This window comes from Mus pahari, chromosome 8 (assembly GCF_900095145.1).
Source record: "Mus pahari chromosome 8, PAHARI_EIJ_v1.1, whole genome shotgun sequence".
Taxonomy (NCBI): domain Eukaryota; kingdom Metazoa; phylum Chordata; class Mammalia; order Rodentia; family Muridae; genus Mus; species Mus pahari.
The window spans coordinates 23,316,483-23,331,281 of NC_034597.1; the positions used below are offsets into that span (position 1 = coordinate 23,316,483).

The 14,799-nt window shown below is 50.4% G+C and overlaps 1 protein-coding gene across 2 annotated transcripts in view; it reads left to right on the forward strand.

Moving 5' to 3' along the window:
* Nucleotides 1-2,845: 2,845 nt before the first annotated feature.
* Galnt15 (polypeptide N-acetylgalactosaminyltransferase 15) overlaps nucleotides 2,846-14,799 on the forward strand; it is a 30,984-nt gene continuing 19,030 nt past the window's right edge. For both annotated transcript variants that reach the window (XM_021203794.2, XM_029541960.1), the window contains exons 1-2: nucleotides 2,846-4,064; nucleotides 13,567-13,733. In XM_021203794.2, coding sequence (XP_021059453.1) covers nucleotides 3,523-4,064; nucleotides 13,567-13,733 — 709 coding nt within the window. In that variant the 5' untranslated portion in view covers nucleotides 2,846-3,522. The remainder of the gene's footprint in view (nucleotides 4,065-13,566; nucleotides 13,734-14,799) is intronic.

The window sequence follows — 14,799 nt, forward strand, 5'->3', positions numbered from 1 at the left end:
CACTGGGCTATTGGGGGAACATCAGAGAGAGGGAGGGAGGGAGGGAGAGACAGAGAACCAACAGAGTCAAAAGTAGAAACATAGCCGGGCGTGGTGGCGCACGCCTTTAATCCCAGCACCTGGGAGGCAGAGGCAGGTGAATTTCTGAGTTCAAGGCCAGCCTGGTCTACAGAGTGAGTTCCAGGACTGCCAGGGCTACACAGAGAAACCCTGTCTCAAAACAAAACAAAACAAAACAAAACAAAACACACAAACAAACAAACAAAATAGAAACATTTCTACCTGAAAAGTTTTAAAGCTCACATTCTAAGATCAAAATCAAAACATAAAATAACGATCAAACTCACTTCAAGGATTCCTCAGTGGCAATGTCACCCACATCCATCAAAAGAAATGCAGCTCACAGCAGTGGTCAACTACCCCTTCACCAAAACGGCCCAGCACTCTCCACCCCTGTGATGGCTGATCTTAATCGTCAACTTGACTTCACCTGGGATCATCTGAAGAGAGAATCTCAGCGAAGGACTGTCTGTGTTGACTTGGCCTGGAGAATGTCTGTAGGAGATTGTCTTAATTAATTGATGTCAGAAAACCCAGCCCACAGCGGGTAGCACTATTCCCTACGCAGGGGGAATAGTGCTGAGCTTTGTAAGTAAATCTAACTTAGCACAGGCAAACCAGCATGTGTATATTTATTTATTTCTTCTTGCCTGGATGTGATATGACTATTTGAAGATCTCTCCTTGACTTCTCTACCATGATGGACTGTAACCTGGAACTGTAAATTTAAATAAACTCCTTTCTCCCCTAAGCTGCTTTCTAATAAACTATTTTATTACAAGAACAGATATGAAACTAGAAGGATCCCCTTCCCTCTGCTGTCTGCACCTGCTCTTAGTGACCTCAGACCTCAGCCTCAGTTACCATCTACATGTGGGTGGATCTGCAGCATCAGAGCTGCACGCCAGGCCTGTCTGCTCCCATCTAGGAAACAAAGTGGACCCAGCCAACACTTTATCTTTCCTTGGCCATTACCTGACTTTGCCAATGTCACATGTCCCCAGATAATCCATTGCTATTGGCCTCCTTCCGCCTGCTGCCTGCCTTCCTTACTCAGGCGACAGTGACCTCAGTCTTACAATTTCTCAGGGAACCCTTCCATGACCTTCCTCTCCCCCCACTTGCCAGCTTTATCAGCACACACTGTAGGTTCTTTCTAGTCTGTCTGAAGTCACTCTGAGCTTCAACAATGATCCGTTTCTTGGCTTCTGTTCTTTGTAATCTCCACCCAACAGGTGGAGGGATTCAGTTTATACCCAAGTCAGATGTCTCTCTCTTCTGCCCACAGGTCTCCAAAGGCTCTCATGCCACTCAGAGGGGAAGCCAAGGTCCTTTCCATGCCCTACGGAGCTGTCCTCCATCCTTGCTCTGTCATCTCTGATAGCTCCGACTCCTTCACTCTACTCTCTCCCTGCTTCACCTCCACCGTGGTGCTTCAACTCCCTTGATGCTCTACCTCCTATCATGCTCCACTCCTCATTCTAAACAGAAACATTCCCCAGGGAGGGAGGAAAAGGCTCAGGAGGTGAGCAGAGGGTTACATGTCTGGGAAGTGGAAGCCGGAAGATTCTCAGAGACCTCTCCCCTGCTTTATAGAGGTCTCCCATGAGGAGGAGACTGAGCAGCAGAGCTGTAGAGATCCATTGGACCCCTCGGCTGCTGCAGGTTGTCACCTGTGGTTGGCGGGCTTTGCAATGATGCTGCTGCTTTTCTGCACCATCCCTCCTCCTGTAACCCCTGACCCATACTCCTGTTAGTAACCCCAGTTAAAACTCATGACCCACCAAACGACATTGGTGCAGTCATTACTTTGGTCTGCTGTGGGCTCCTTTTCTGGGGACATGTGCCTGTCACACAACCATGTTCCATCTCCGTTTTCCTCCACTCCCATTGCTCCATGCTCTGACTGCTCTCCACCTCCCTGTGCTCCTGCTCTGCTCGCTGCCCTGTGCCATCTCCCATTGTGCCCCACTTCCCATCATGCTCCATCTCCCAGCATGCCTTACTTCTCAGTAATCCACCTCCCGCCATGCTCTGCCTCCTGTCGTGTCTCCTTTTGCCTCCGCTTGAACCATGCCCTCCAGATCTCCCTTCCTTTGTGCTTCCTCTCCTATCTTGGCTCCATCACAGCGCGCTTGGCCTGCTCTACTCTGGCATGCTGTTCCCTATACCAGACCCACTCCTTTCAGAGCCTCGCCTTTGTTACTCACTCTGCCTGGCTCTCCCCGTTACACAAATGCTGCTCTTCTAGGAAACACACAGTACCACTTCAGATTGATTTTTGCCCTCCAGCCCAGCCCGTATTCCCCAGCTCCCATCTCTGCCTCGTCCCCGCCCCCCGCCCCCCGCCCCGCCCCCTTGGCCCTTGACAGAGCCTGACCTCCAGACACTTAACAGACCATCTCCCTCATTGTCATGTAAGCACCGGGAGGTTCCAGCTTGACTTCATTCTCTGGTCCAGGGAACAGTTGGGGGGGGGGGGGCATACAGCAGCTGCTCCTTATGTGTACTTGAGCTAAATGGAGTTTGAAGACTGATAGAGCTTGAAGTATGCCTCTCATCCATCAGCCTCTGGGTGCTTCTGAGGAAGCCAGGTAGCCAGACTTCCAAGGGCTCTCTCCGCGCCTCACTTTCAGAAAGGAAAGGCTCGTGGGGCCCCAGGAAGGAGCCGGGCAGATCGCCTTGGGAGATTGAAGGTGCTGACAGGCAGCTGGCTCCTGGCATCTGCGTCACCTTGGCAGCCTGTCCAAACCAGGAGGGAATTCTCCTTCCTGTTCTTCTGGGTGGGGAGAGGATGCCTCCCTGTGAATGGTGCTCAAGTCTGAACTCCTGGGAGGTTGTTGTTTTGGACAGGTTCTTGGGGTGACGCTGTGTGGCTGTGCAAAGCCTGGGAACTCGGGGGCATTAGGACCAGGAGCGAGACGTACACTTGGCTCCTGTCCTGTCTGGCAGAGGGTTACTGCAGAGCTGGAGGTATGTGTGAAAGGAAACCCAGACAGTGCCTGCTGGCTTTACATCTGTTGCTCTGACCTGACTCAAGGCATCCCAAGGAGGATGTCTGACATCTTGGCTTGACTGAACCCCCAGCAACTCGCCCCAGACAGCCTGTAGAACCTGACCACTCATGCAGAGGGGCAAAGAACATGGAGCTAATCACCAGAGCTGGATGGATAAGAGCAGGGTGAGAGGGGAGCCAACAACCGGAGACCCTTCTCAGAAGACAGCTAACACTCAGAGAGGACCCAGGACCCCAGGCTCCAGTGGCTTTCTGATTCTAGAGGGCAGTGAGTCTTACAGATGCTGTTAGCAAATGTCTGGAGGGATAAAAGGTGCAGGTGAGTGGGAAAAAGCCTTTCAGCTGGAATGAACAGCCCAGGTTCAGTTACAAGCTTGAAGGTACCTGGATAGCGAGGAAGAAACAAACTCGATCAGGACCTGTTGCTTCGGGCAAGTGGCTGCGACATGCTCCCGAGGAAGCGACCCAGGAGTGGACGTTCCAGGCTTCAGTTCCTCCTACTCTTTCTGACTCTGGGATGTGTCCTGATGGTGATGATCCTGCTGCATCCTCCCCCACCCACCCTGCACCAGGCTGTCACAGCCCAGGCCAGCAAACACAGCCCTGACACGGGGTATCGCCTGGACTTCGGGGACTCTCAGGAGTGGGTTCTGGAGGCTGAGACTGAGGGCGAGGAATACAGTTTCTTGGACGGCCTGCCACCCTTCATCTCCCTGCAGGAGGATCAACTGCTGGTGGCCGTGGCCTCACCCAGAGCTAGGAGGAGTCAGAGCCAGGGCAGGAGCCAGGGCAGCTACCAGTTCATCAAACACAGGAGCAGGAGGCAAGATGAGGAAGCCCCGGAGGAGAAGGACTGGAGGACCGAAGAGGATGAAGAGGAATCAGAAGAGGCTCTGACCCCACTTGGCCTGGACTCAGATGGCCTCAACAAGCCACTCAGTGCCCGCCTGCCCCAGAGGAGAATCCTGCCCGAGGCGCGACACCCACTGTAAGTAGGGGTCCTTCGATCTCTTCTCCGGTCTAAGTGTGTGACTCAGTGGTTGTAGAGTCCCAGGTGCCGACTCTGCAGTCTGCCTCTCCCGTCCTTGGGACAGTGCTCCTTAAGATGTGGTCCCTGGGGCCAGATATCAGCCTTGCTGATGAAGTGCCTGAATTGGAGATCCTCAAATCCCGTCTCAGACCTGCTCAGTCAGAAGCCCCAGAGTCACTGATCAGCTACTAACAAGTCCTGAGGGAGGGAAGGTCTCATTTGGTTCATTCTCTTCCCAGGCCTGCCTTTAGTCCCCCTAGGTCGCACAGCTAATCGTGAGATGGGAGCAGAATCTTCGAGGCACCTTCCATCTCTCATGCTGACTCCAGTGCAGTTTTCACGTTGGGTTATTTATTATTAGTGTTTACCTTTATCTGGGGTCAAAGAGGCAGATGCAAGAATTGCAAGAAATGTTTATGTACTTCTTGCCCTGTGCCTGGTTTTAATCTAAGAGCTTTCCCTGTGCGACCCATAAGGCCCTCAAAAAGTCTGCTTCCACTGTGTGAGTGTTAGCCTCAAGCCTGGTTTGTACAGTTGAAAGCAAGGCACCGGAGAGGCCCTGCAGCTTGCCCACTGCAGCTAGTAAGTGTCAAAGGAGAAATTTGAATTGTGGCTCTTAAGTGCCAGGGGAGCCTGTAGCATCACTTTCTACTACTCTCCTTGGTCCCTACAAGAAAGGAACAGTTCCAGTGCCTGAGAGTTCGTGTGCTACACTGCCTACAACTCAACCTGCAGGGCATCCCACCCCAGGATGCGAGCTTCGAGGTGTATGTGACATGCAGATTTGTGCCCAGGGAGACTGTGGCTCATTCTCTAGTCCCCAGTCCCTTTCCACCATGAATAGCCACAGAGACAGACAAGAGATTGTGGTTGGGTAGCTAGAAGCAATGTGGTTGGGTAGCTAGAGTGGTCTAGGGCCCCTGCCCTAGAAGCCATGGCTCTTCTCACAGCCCATTGAGCTTTCTGGAAAGCAAACATCTTCTACCCCTGGAAGCAAAATGGCACATGTGGGATAACTAAGAGCAGGGCCGTGACTCTTTGGATCCCTAACCCCTCTCAGCCTGCTCTCTGAGCCACTCAAGGGCATAGGTGTGCAGATCACCGGGAGCACGGGCCACCTTGGTTGTGTGTCCTGAAACACTCACCTGCCCACAGTCCCAGTCCTCTCTGCTGACTTCACACCTTGGCTTTAAAAGTTCTGCCCAGGTCACTCCTGCCCCACTCTGGTTTCAGGCTGTCTTTGAACTCACAGCACCTTGTAGAGCAGACACTGCATGACTCTGAGTGTGTTCATTTCTGCAGTGCCTGCTTCCCCTGCTGCGTTGAGTCTGCAGAAGGTCAGGAGCAATTGTGCACTGCATGACCCAGCATCCAGCACACCCCATACAGAAATGGCTGCTGGACAAAGGAACAGCTTAGCAGTTCATTCTGTGCATGTTCTCACTGGCTGAGAGCGAGAGTGAACATCTCCATTCTGTAAACAAGAAACACTGGCTCTGGCTTTGGGGATGTGTGTGTGTGTGTGTGTGTGTGTGTGTGTGTGCGTGACTGTGTCTCCAAAGCATCCTGCACATGCACACATGTGCTTGTGCACATATGACCTGTGTGTACACTGTTTGTTGAGTGTATGTTATGCTGTGAATATTAAATGGGGGTGTGTGGTGGGTAGTTTGGGGTTTGGTATCTGCAGGTTGTGTGTGTGGTATGATAGACACAGGTGTGAGCTATATTGATATGATGTCATGTGTGTTTTCAAACTGTGATGTATACTGTACATACATATATAGTATATCTATTGTGCCTTGGGGCATGTATTATGTGTGTGTTATGTTGTGTGTTTGTCTTGTTTTTATATAGCGTGTATGTGTATTGTGCTGGAACAGTGTTTCACATGTATTATGGGCCTTTGTGTGTATTATATGTGTTATAAGTATTGTATGTGTTGCATATGTGCTGTTAATGCTCTGTGTGTAAGACACATGTGCACATGTTGTGCATTTATTATGTAGTGCATGGATATGCTGTGTGTACAGTACAAACTGGGTGCATTTTGTGGCGTGGTTACTGTGCACAGGTGTAGATGTTACTATGTTTGGCATGCAGGAATATAATGTGTATACATATGGTACATGTGTGTATGATGTGACATGTACATGTACTGTGTCTATATGTATACGTTATGATACAGTATTTTTTATGTTCTATGAGGCATATATGTGTTCTATAGCTTATATGTGTGTAACACGTGTGTTGTAAATGTTTCTTGAAATGGTCATGTGCTTGTGTGCAAGTGTGTTTCATGTGTATATACTTGTGGTGCAACGTTCATGTGTGCACAGGAGTTGGCGGTACAAGTGGATACAGATATACCAGGTGTGTTTGATGTCAACAAGCTTGGATACATACGTATATGTTGGGCAGATCGTTTCGTTGGCTGTTTCTTCCCTCCGTGGTAACCAGTGCATCTCAGTTGTCTGGGACCTACCCCATTTCCACACTGAAAGGTCTCTGGCAGTCAAGAAACCTCTGCTTCCAGTCCAACCTGGGAGTCTCAGTTACCCGCTCTATGTAGAGGTGGACAGCGCCCTCTGCCGGTCACCGGCAGTGAGTGCAGTCACTACAACCAGAGCTCACACCTGCATTCAGATTCCAGGAACAACCTCTACCCTATCCAAGGTAGCGATGCCCCCCACCCCATCCCATCCCACTGGGTGGAAAAACAAGAGACGCTGCATAGTAAGCATTGTATGCAGTGTGGAGACCTGAGCTTTCCTGCTGGGGCTGGGAGACCTCTGCCTCTGGTGTCCCTTGTTCCACACACCTCCAGTCTCCCAGCTCCTCCTGACTCCTAACCCAGGCATGTCCTCCTGACCTTCACCCAGACCCCACACCACCCTGGTTTTTGTCAGTCCCCTGGATAGGTTCCAGGTCTCCTCAAAAATTGCAGTTGGAGATCAGTTTGTGTAGAGGACATTCAATGGAGTTACCGATAATGAAAGACTGAAATAGAAAAATATACTATAGTAAAAGAAGCCAAAAGACAGGCTCATGGTGGTACATGCCTGTGACTCCAACACTCGGTGAAGGAGGATGCAGCAGGAGAATTGTGGGTTTAAGGACAGCCTGAGCTACACTGCGAGACCCCCATCTCAGAACAAATGTCTCAAGACAGAGAGGCCAAACTCTAGCAAGCATATACTATGTGCTAGAGACTCCCCCAATAAGTGGCTTCTACTTAATCTGCGTCACAGATCTGTTCAGTTCATTTTATGAATGGGGAAGATCGAGGCGTGGAAAGGGTTGGTGCCATGTGACCCAACAGCCATGTTCGATGCCAAAGTTAAGCTCTTAACCATTATGGTAGACTCCGAGTCTGACCAATTCCGGATCAGGCCTGGGAAAGACACCTAAATTGCAAACATTTAAAGCCTGCCAGTCTTAAAGCTGGTCACCTCCCAACCCCTGAGAGCACATTGGTGGATACCTACCATAGAATCCTCCGTAGTACTGAGGAGCTGAAGCTGCCCAGCGTCTCGTCCCAGGACACCAGAGGGCTAAATTCGACCTACAAAGTGCCTATCTGGCTTACATGTAATACTTGTGGTGCATGCAAGCAATCAGAAGGCTAGTTTGAAGTACAGGTCCCTGGGCACTACAGGTGCTCTGAAGATGCTCCGGGAACACTGTTCAAGGTCAACTCTCTAGGCCAGGTTAGCCCGAGCTGGGATCGTCAACCTTCAATACGCCTGTGAACATGTAGTAGTGGGTTGGTGGACAGAGCTGGATTCTGGAGGTCTGGGCTACAGCCTGAGAGGCTAAGTCTGCTGTTCTGGCTCTACTTTCAGCAGCCAGGGACTACACCCGCGAATCTCAAGGATGTGCAGGCCCGGTTCACTTTTGTGTGAGTTCAAACACAGACATTTGGTCTTTGTGCCCCACCTCATATCTGATCCACGAGGGTGAGATGGCTCTTGCAAGCAGCCAGGCTGAGTAGCAGGGTCTAATTGCACAAGGCTGGTCTCCAGCCTTGAAAGCCAGTGGAGAGATCTTGAGAGGGGTCTCTTCTCCTGAGCCAGGAGATAGCTGTGTTGTCGAGCAGAAAGCAGTGTCATAATTCACAGGGTCCATTCCGTTCCCTGAGATGCCTGCCTGGGACATGCCAGACAGTGGGTCACTTGATAACTCTCTGTTCCCCTTGTGAGTTCAACAGCCTGACCTGTGAGAGACAATGGAGCTGTGACTGACAGGGTGACAGAGGGAGAGGAAAAACAGAACTAGGAAGGGACCCAGCGTCCCCATTCCCACCGAAACATTGTCAGTGAAGTTTGTATCTGGGCCTAGCCGGCCATGTCCTGAAGGCAACCAGTGAACACCATGGTTCTGGCCCTTGAGGCCCACATGGTGTGGCCATGATGGGGGACAGTGCTTCCTCTGATCCCTCTCACGGCCACATGGCTGAGGCAGAAACTGCTCAGTATAACCCAAAAGTCCAAAGTGCTTAAGGGTGCCAATGTGAGGGGGCTTGCTCTGTGTGTCCACAATTCCAGCTGGCCTTAGGGATCTGGGTAGAGGTCAGCCTGCATGTGATTCCCTTTAATTCCTAGGGAGGAGAACTTATACCAGTGTTAGTTACCTGGCCCCACCCAGGTGGGATCCACAGACCTACGGCATCAACCCTGCAGACTCCAAGGCCCCACTCGCAGTAATCTCTGCTTCAGATGTTTCCTGTGGCACTTACACTCATGAAAGTGGGATGCTTGGGACATAGCTCAGTGCAAGGGAATGTGATTGGCCCATTCAAGATCCAAGAATCAAGCCCCAGTACTGGGGTTGGGGAATATGAGGAACTGGAGAGATGGCTTAGCAGTTAGAGCCCACATTGCTCTTGCAAACAGCCTGAGTTTGCAATGTAACTCCCATGCCATAAAGTTCACAGCTGCTTATAAATCCAGCTCGGAGGATTCAATGCCCTCTTCTGGCCTCTGCAGGAACCTGTATGCACATGTGTATACACACAGACACAAACACACACACACACACGGAGACACACACTCACACATACATACACACCCACATACATACACATACACACTTTTGTTTAGAATATTGTTTCATCGGTCAATAGGAAAGCAGGCAGAAAGCAGACTTCTATCTCAGTTGTATTGTTAACTCCCCGGCTTAATTCACAATCTTTTCTGATATATACCACTCATACGATCTGAGGTCACTCTTTTGAAAATGCACTAAAATTATGTACGCTTGCCTGCAGCTTTTTAAAACGCCGATGAAAGTATATTTAAATGCGCACTCTCGGAGTCTGGGTTTAAACTCTTCCAATGTTAAATGGAGGGCTGCTACGGATCAAGTTACTGTCACAGTAAGAGCCTAGGGTGGAGAGGTATAAGGCAAGCCAAGGGCACCACTGGCGCTGGGCACGCACACACTCCATTTAGAGCAGACTATCCAGGTCTCTCTGTGCTCAGAGGCTGGCTGGCCCCGGAGGGAAATCTTACTTTATTGTGTTCTATTTCGTTCCATATTTACTTGTGCCACTATTGTGTAACTAGGGCAAAGTGAGAGGCACAATTAGTCAAAGACTGCTTAGCCACACCTCAAACTTCCTCAAATACATTTTATCCTTTTGAACATATGCCTAATTTCTACCTACAATTATTTTTATTTATTTATTATTTATTTATTTATTTATTTTGGTTTTATTTATTTTGGTTTTTCGAGACAGGGTTTCTCTGTGTAGCCCTGGCTGTCCTGGAACTCACTCTGTAGACCAGGCTGGCCTCGAACTCAGAAATTCGCCTGCCTCTGCCTCCCGAGTGCAATTATTTTTAAAGATATACAGTAAGTCAGCTGAAAAGACAGATGGAGCCCAGGGCTAAGGATGGCCACCCCTGGGCGTGGCAGTTGTGGGTGAGCTGCCCAATGGTGGTAGACAGGATGGGCTAGCGTGTCTTCCCCAGGAAGCCCCGAGGCACAGCTGGCGCACCCGCTCGGAGAGTTACCGCCCTAACAGGGATTTTTATAATGAGTTGTTTCTGTGGCTCGCAGCTCAGTTGTAGCTCTCCCATTTTTCATCTCGTTTGCCTTTTGCATTCAGATCCTTCAGCTTGTTTCCATCCACACATAGTATATAATCGAACATGGCAAAGTCTTCTCTCATAGTCTGCCGTGCAACGTGACTCATTGGGGTACCATGTTCTCTCATACCGCTCTACCCTCCATCGTAAGGGGGCGCCCCACTTCATAGGACGATGTAGCCGCACAGCTATCCTCCAGTTATCTGAAACATTTTCGTCACTAGTTTTCTGGAAACTACCTCTGCAGTGGGTGAACAACAAATGTTAAGTGACACATGGACAGCACTGATGTGGGCTAACCTCTGCCATCTTTTAGTGCAGACCCTGGTGCCCAGTGACCTCATCAGGACAGACAATTTTTTTTTAATGTGTGAAAAATTAATGAGTCTCCTACCAGATCTACAGGATTGGCTGGAACTTGCTTTCTGATTCACTCTATTAAGCGAGCATCCAGGAACATTCACAAGGTTGTCTCAGGTATAAGGACAGAGATGCTCACCTTACTTAAGGGACTGTCCTCAGACTGGCCTACAGTGAGGGCACGAGGGATGGGCAGGACTGGAGATCACAGACATGTGAGGGACTCCCAACCAATCGCCAAGGCACTGGCTTTTCTGACACCCCAAGAACAGACATTCTGGCTCCTGCCCAACCGCTCTGCCCTCGCTTGGCCTGCTGTTACAGCTGTGGCCCAGGCGTCCACATCACTCAGGAATTTGCTTGAAATGCAAGGTTTCAAGGCCCCATGCAGACATGCTCAGTGTGACTGTGTGTTTAACAAGCTCCTATTGACTGTGATGCTCACTAGCATCAGAGAGCTCTGCGCTAACCTCCGGGGGTGTCCTGCTTCATCTGTGGCCTTCTCTCAGGAGCTGATTCTCTCTGAACTTCTAAAGAACAAACTCTTAAGGCAAACATTCTGGATCCGGTCAGGGTTCAGAACCATGACTCCATTTGGTACCCATCTGTGATCCAGACCAAGGATCCAGGGTCAGGGGTAACAAGGGGTTTATCTCATGAAGCCCCTCAGAGAGGGTGTTATTGCCCTGAGAATGTGTGCCCTGGTGGAAGATGACAGGTGGCAATGGTGCAGGTGGCAGTGGTACAGGTGGCAGAGGTGACTTCCTCTGATGACTCTGTCCTTCCTATGTACCTGTGCCACCTGCAAGCATCTGTCCTAAGGGTTCTCTCCAGCCATGTTCTGGCCCTAGCATTCTCAGGCCTTGTGTGGAAGACGCTGTTCCCAGCTATTACCTACAGGTAAGGTACAAAATTAGGGTTTTCTCATCATGATGGAAGTTGGCTTTATGGTATTGACTCCTGTCAGTTAGTGCTGTGTGCTCCTCCAGTACACAGCCATCCTGGGTACTCACTGAGTGCACAGCCATCCTAGGTGCTCCTCCAGTACACAGCCATCCTGGGTACTCACTGAGTGTACAGCCATCCTGGGTGCTCACTGATTGNTACTCACTGAGTGTACAGCCATCCTGGGTGCTCACTGATTGCACAGCCATCCTAGGTGCTCCTCCAGTACACAGCCATCCTGGGTGCTCACTGAGCGCACAGCCATCCTGGGTGCTCCTCCAGTACACAGCCATCCTGGGTATTCTTTGAGACCAAGAGCAGAATCTTCATTCTTTGAACAAACCTTTTTTTTTTCATATTTATTTACTGATTTTATTTTACGTGTGTTTTGCCTATGTGTATGCATGTGTACCATATATGTACCTGATATATGCCCAAGGAGGTCAGAAGAGGGCATCAAATCCTCTGGAACTGAGGCTAAGGTCAGTTGTGAACGGTTTGTGGATGTTGGGAACCAAACCTGGGTCCTCTCCATTATCTTCAAGTATTAACTACAGAGACATCTCTTCGGCTCCCTGAAAAGATCTCATTTAACGAAGATGAGCAAGACCAGCCTTAGCCCCACCCCTGAAGAGTTCTAGGTACACTGGGGGACACTGACTAGCAGCTGCAGGGCAAGAGATAAGATATGGAAGGCCACCTAGTAGGGACCCCCACTGGTGTAGTGGGAGCAGTGATGACAACACAGCTTTAGGAAAGTGACAGAACCCTTTCTACCCTGGCCAGGTGACATGGGTGGGAGAGGCCAGGGGACGTGTGTGGGAGAGGCTCGTGCTCCAGCCAGGCCAACTGGTGGTACAATGCGGTGACTCAGCCTCCTCAGAACACCATGCAATGCATCTGCCAAGTTCACAGGGAGTTTGTTGGGGAACAGCAAGGGGAGGAGTGGACTAGAACCTCGCTCCTGGGCTCTTGGAGTGTGACCCCAACAGTGAGCATGCTTTGACATGCTTCTCGGGGCGTGGGGACTGTCCCTTTGCATTCAGGCCACATCCCTGCCCTGGAGAAAGGTGTCCAGATGCCTGGTAATTAGTGATGTCAGTAGCAAAGGCGGGCTCCAAACCTGTGTCAGCGTGGCTCCTTGTTTAAGCTCTCCCAGTGCTCCCTCAGAAGGCGAGGCAGTGCGGGCAGGACTAGGCTTTGGGACACATGTCCAGCACTAAAAAAATCGGGTTGGTAAGACATTTGTCAGACAGCAGCCCCACCATTTAATAAAAACAATGCTCATGCCTTTCAATGCCTCTGCCTGAGGGCCTGGTCACTTATGTAGTCCCAAGGTCTCTGCAACTTTACTCCCTCACTGATTAAACTGGGCTGTCCCACAGAGGTGGCCAGCAGGACTCCTGTCACATTCAACACAGATGTTTTAAGAGGCAAAGTGACCTACTGGCCCAGGGCCTCTGGCCTGGATCGATACGTTGTTCATCGGCCTTAGATGTTCAATTGCTTTGAAAGGACTTAGAAAACATACATCACAAAATAGAAAATTGTTATTGTAAATTTTTTGTAAGATGCGTTAAATATAGATGAATTTGTCTTTGGAATATGTTATCTCAGCTCTGGGTACATGCTGAGTCCCTTCCCCTACCTGGTCCCTACCAGAGGGACCTGTGAAGGACCTGTGTGGCCCATCCTGTCAGAACCGCCTTCTGCCTTCTTTACGCCACCACCACCCGCAGGTCTCTTTCCAGTGCTTGTATAGCTTATGCATTCGGGTTTTGTTTTCCGTGGTACAGCTCCCTGCAAGTACAAAGAAGGAGCTGGCTGGGTTCAGCAGGGCTCTTGGGATCTGAAGGTTGAGAGCTGGAACGTGCTGCTGCAGTGTGTGTTAGGATTTCTGTGTGGTTGCTTGAAATTCCCGGGAGAGCCACTGAGCTGGGATGGGAGGAAGCTACGGTAGCAGTGGCCCAGCCAGGCATGAAGAGTGAGCGGTGGCTGGCTTCTCTGCAGAAGAAGCCTTCTCAGTTTCCCCTGGAAGGCTCCCTACCACTCTTCCCCCGCAGGTGTCTGCAGCAGCACCCTACAAATGGCCTGCCCACAGCCAGCGTCATCCTCTGCTTCCATGACGAGGCCTGGCCCATGCTCTTGAGAACTGTCCACAGCATCCTGGACACAGCACCCAGGGCCTTGCTGCAGGAGATCATTCTTGTAGACGACCTCAGTCAGCAAGGTAACCCTGGGTCACTGGGAGGTGCTGGCCTTGGGACAGAAGGGAGGAGGGGAGGACAAAAGGAAGGGGGATTTCATGTAAAAGAGGGAAGCTTCCGATGAAGAGGGAACATATACTCCAGTGTGCATATACTCCAGTGTGCATATTCTCCAGTGTGCATATACTCCAGTGTGCATATACTCCAGTGTGCATATTCTCCAGTATGCATAATTAAGGCTGGGAAGCCCCGACAGAGGTCAGTAAGGTGGCAAGGAGGGGCAGAAGAGGAGCCATCTAAGCCAGGGAGGACAAGGACAGGGAACTCCCTTGGGTAAACCTAAGAGGCCCCTGGGGAAAGTCACTTCAGTCAGCTGGGGTTCTCTTCCTCAGACTTTGACTCCCTGCACACCCTTTCTTCCCTCAGTGATAGAGTATGGCCTGAGAGTTATAAAACAAAATCTACCCTTTCCTCCCCGGATGGCTTTCTGTTGCTGTTTTATCACAATAGAAACCTGAGACGGGATTCCTCCAGGCCCTCAGCTCCCACTGGTCCCACCAAAGGCTAGCCCCTGAACCACAGCCTTGGCTTCCTTCCAAAAGCATACGGCTAGAAGTAGCCCAGGTCTCTCATCTCCCTCCTCTTCTCAGACTCACCCTGCCACTGGGGTGAGACCTCTGGCAGGACAAACACCTCAGGGGTCTACCAGATACAGGGTTTATGACCCCGGGGTTCTTAACCCCATTGTCCACTGTGTCCTGAGGCAAGGTCTCTCCTCTTCTGGTTTTCCACTCTACCCCTCCTGGTGGTTAGAAGTTCTTATAAGCCATCCCAAACTTTAGAAATGACCACCCTTTAATAAAACACTGGGGGCTAAGAATCTGGTACTCGACGTCGTGGCTTTTTGGGTTTTTTTGTTTGTTTGTTTGTTTATGTTTTTTAATTAGGTGTTTTCTTCATTTACATTTCTTTTTTTTTTTTTTTCTGAGACGGGGTTTCTCTGTGTAGCCCTGGCTGTCCTGGAACTCACTTTGTAGACCAGGCTGGCCTCGAACTCAGAAATCTGCCTGCCTCTGCCTCCCAAGTGCT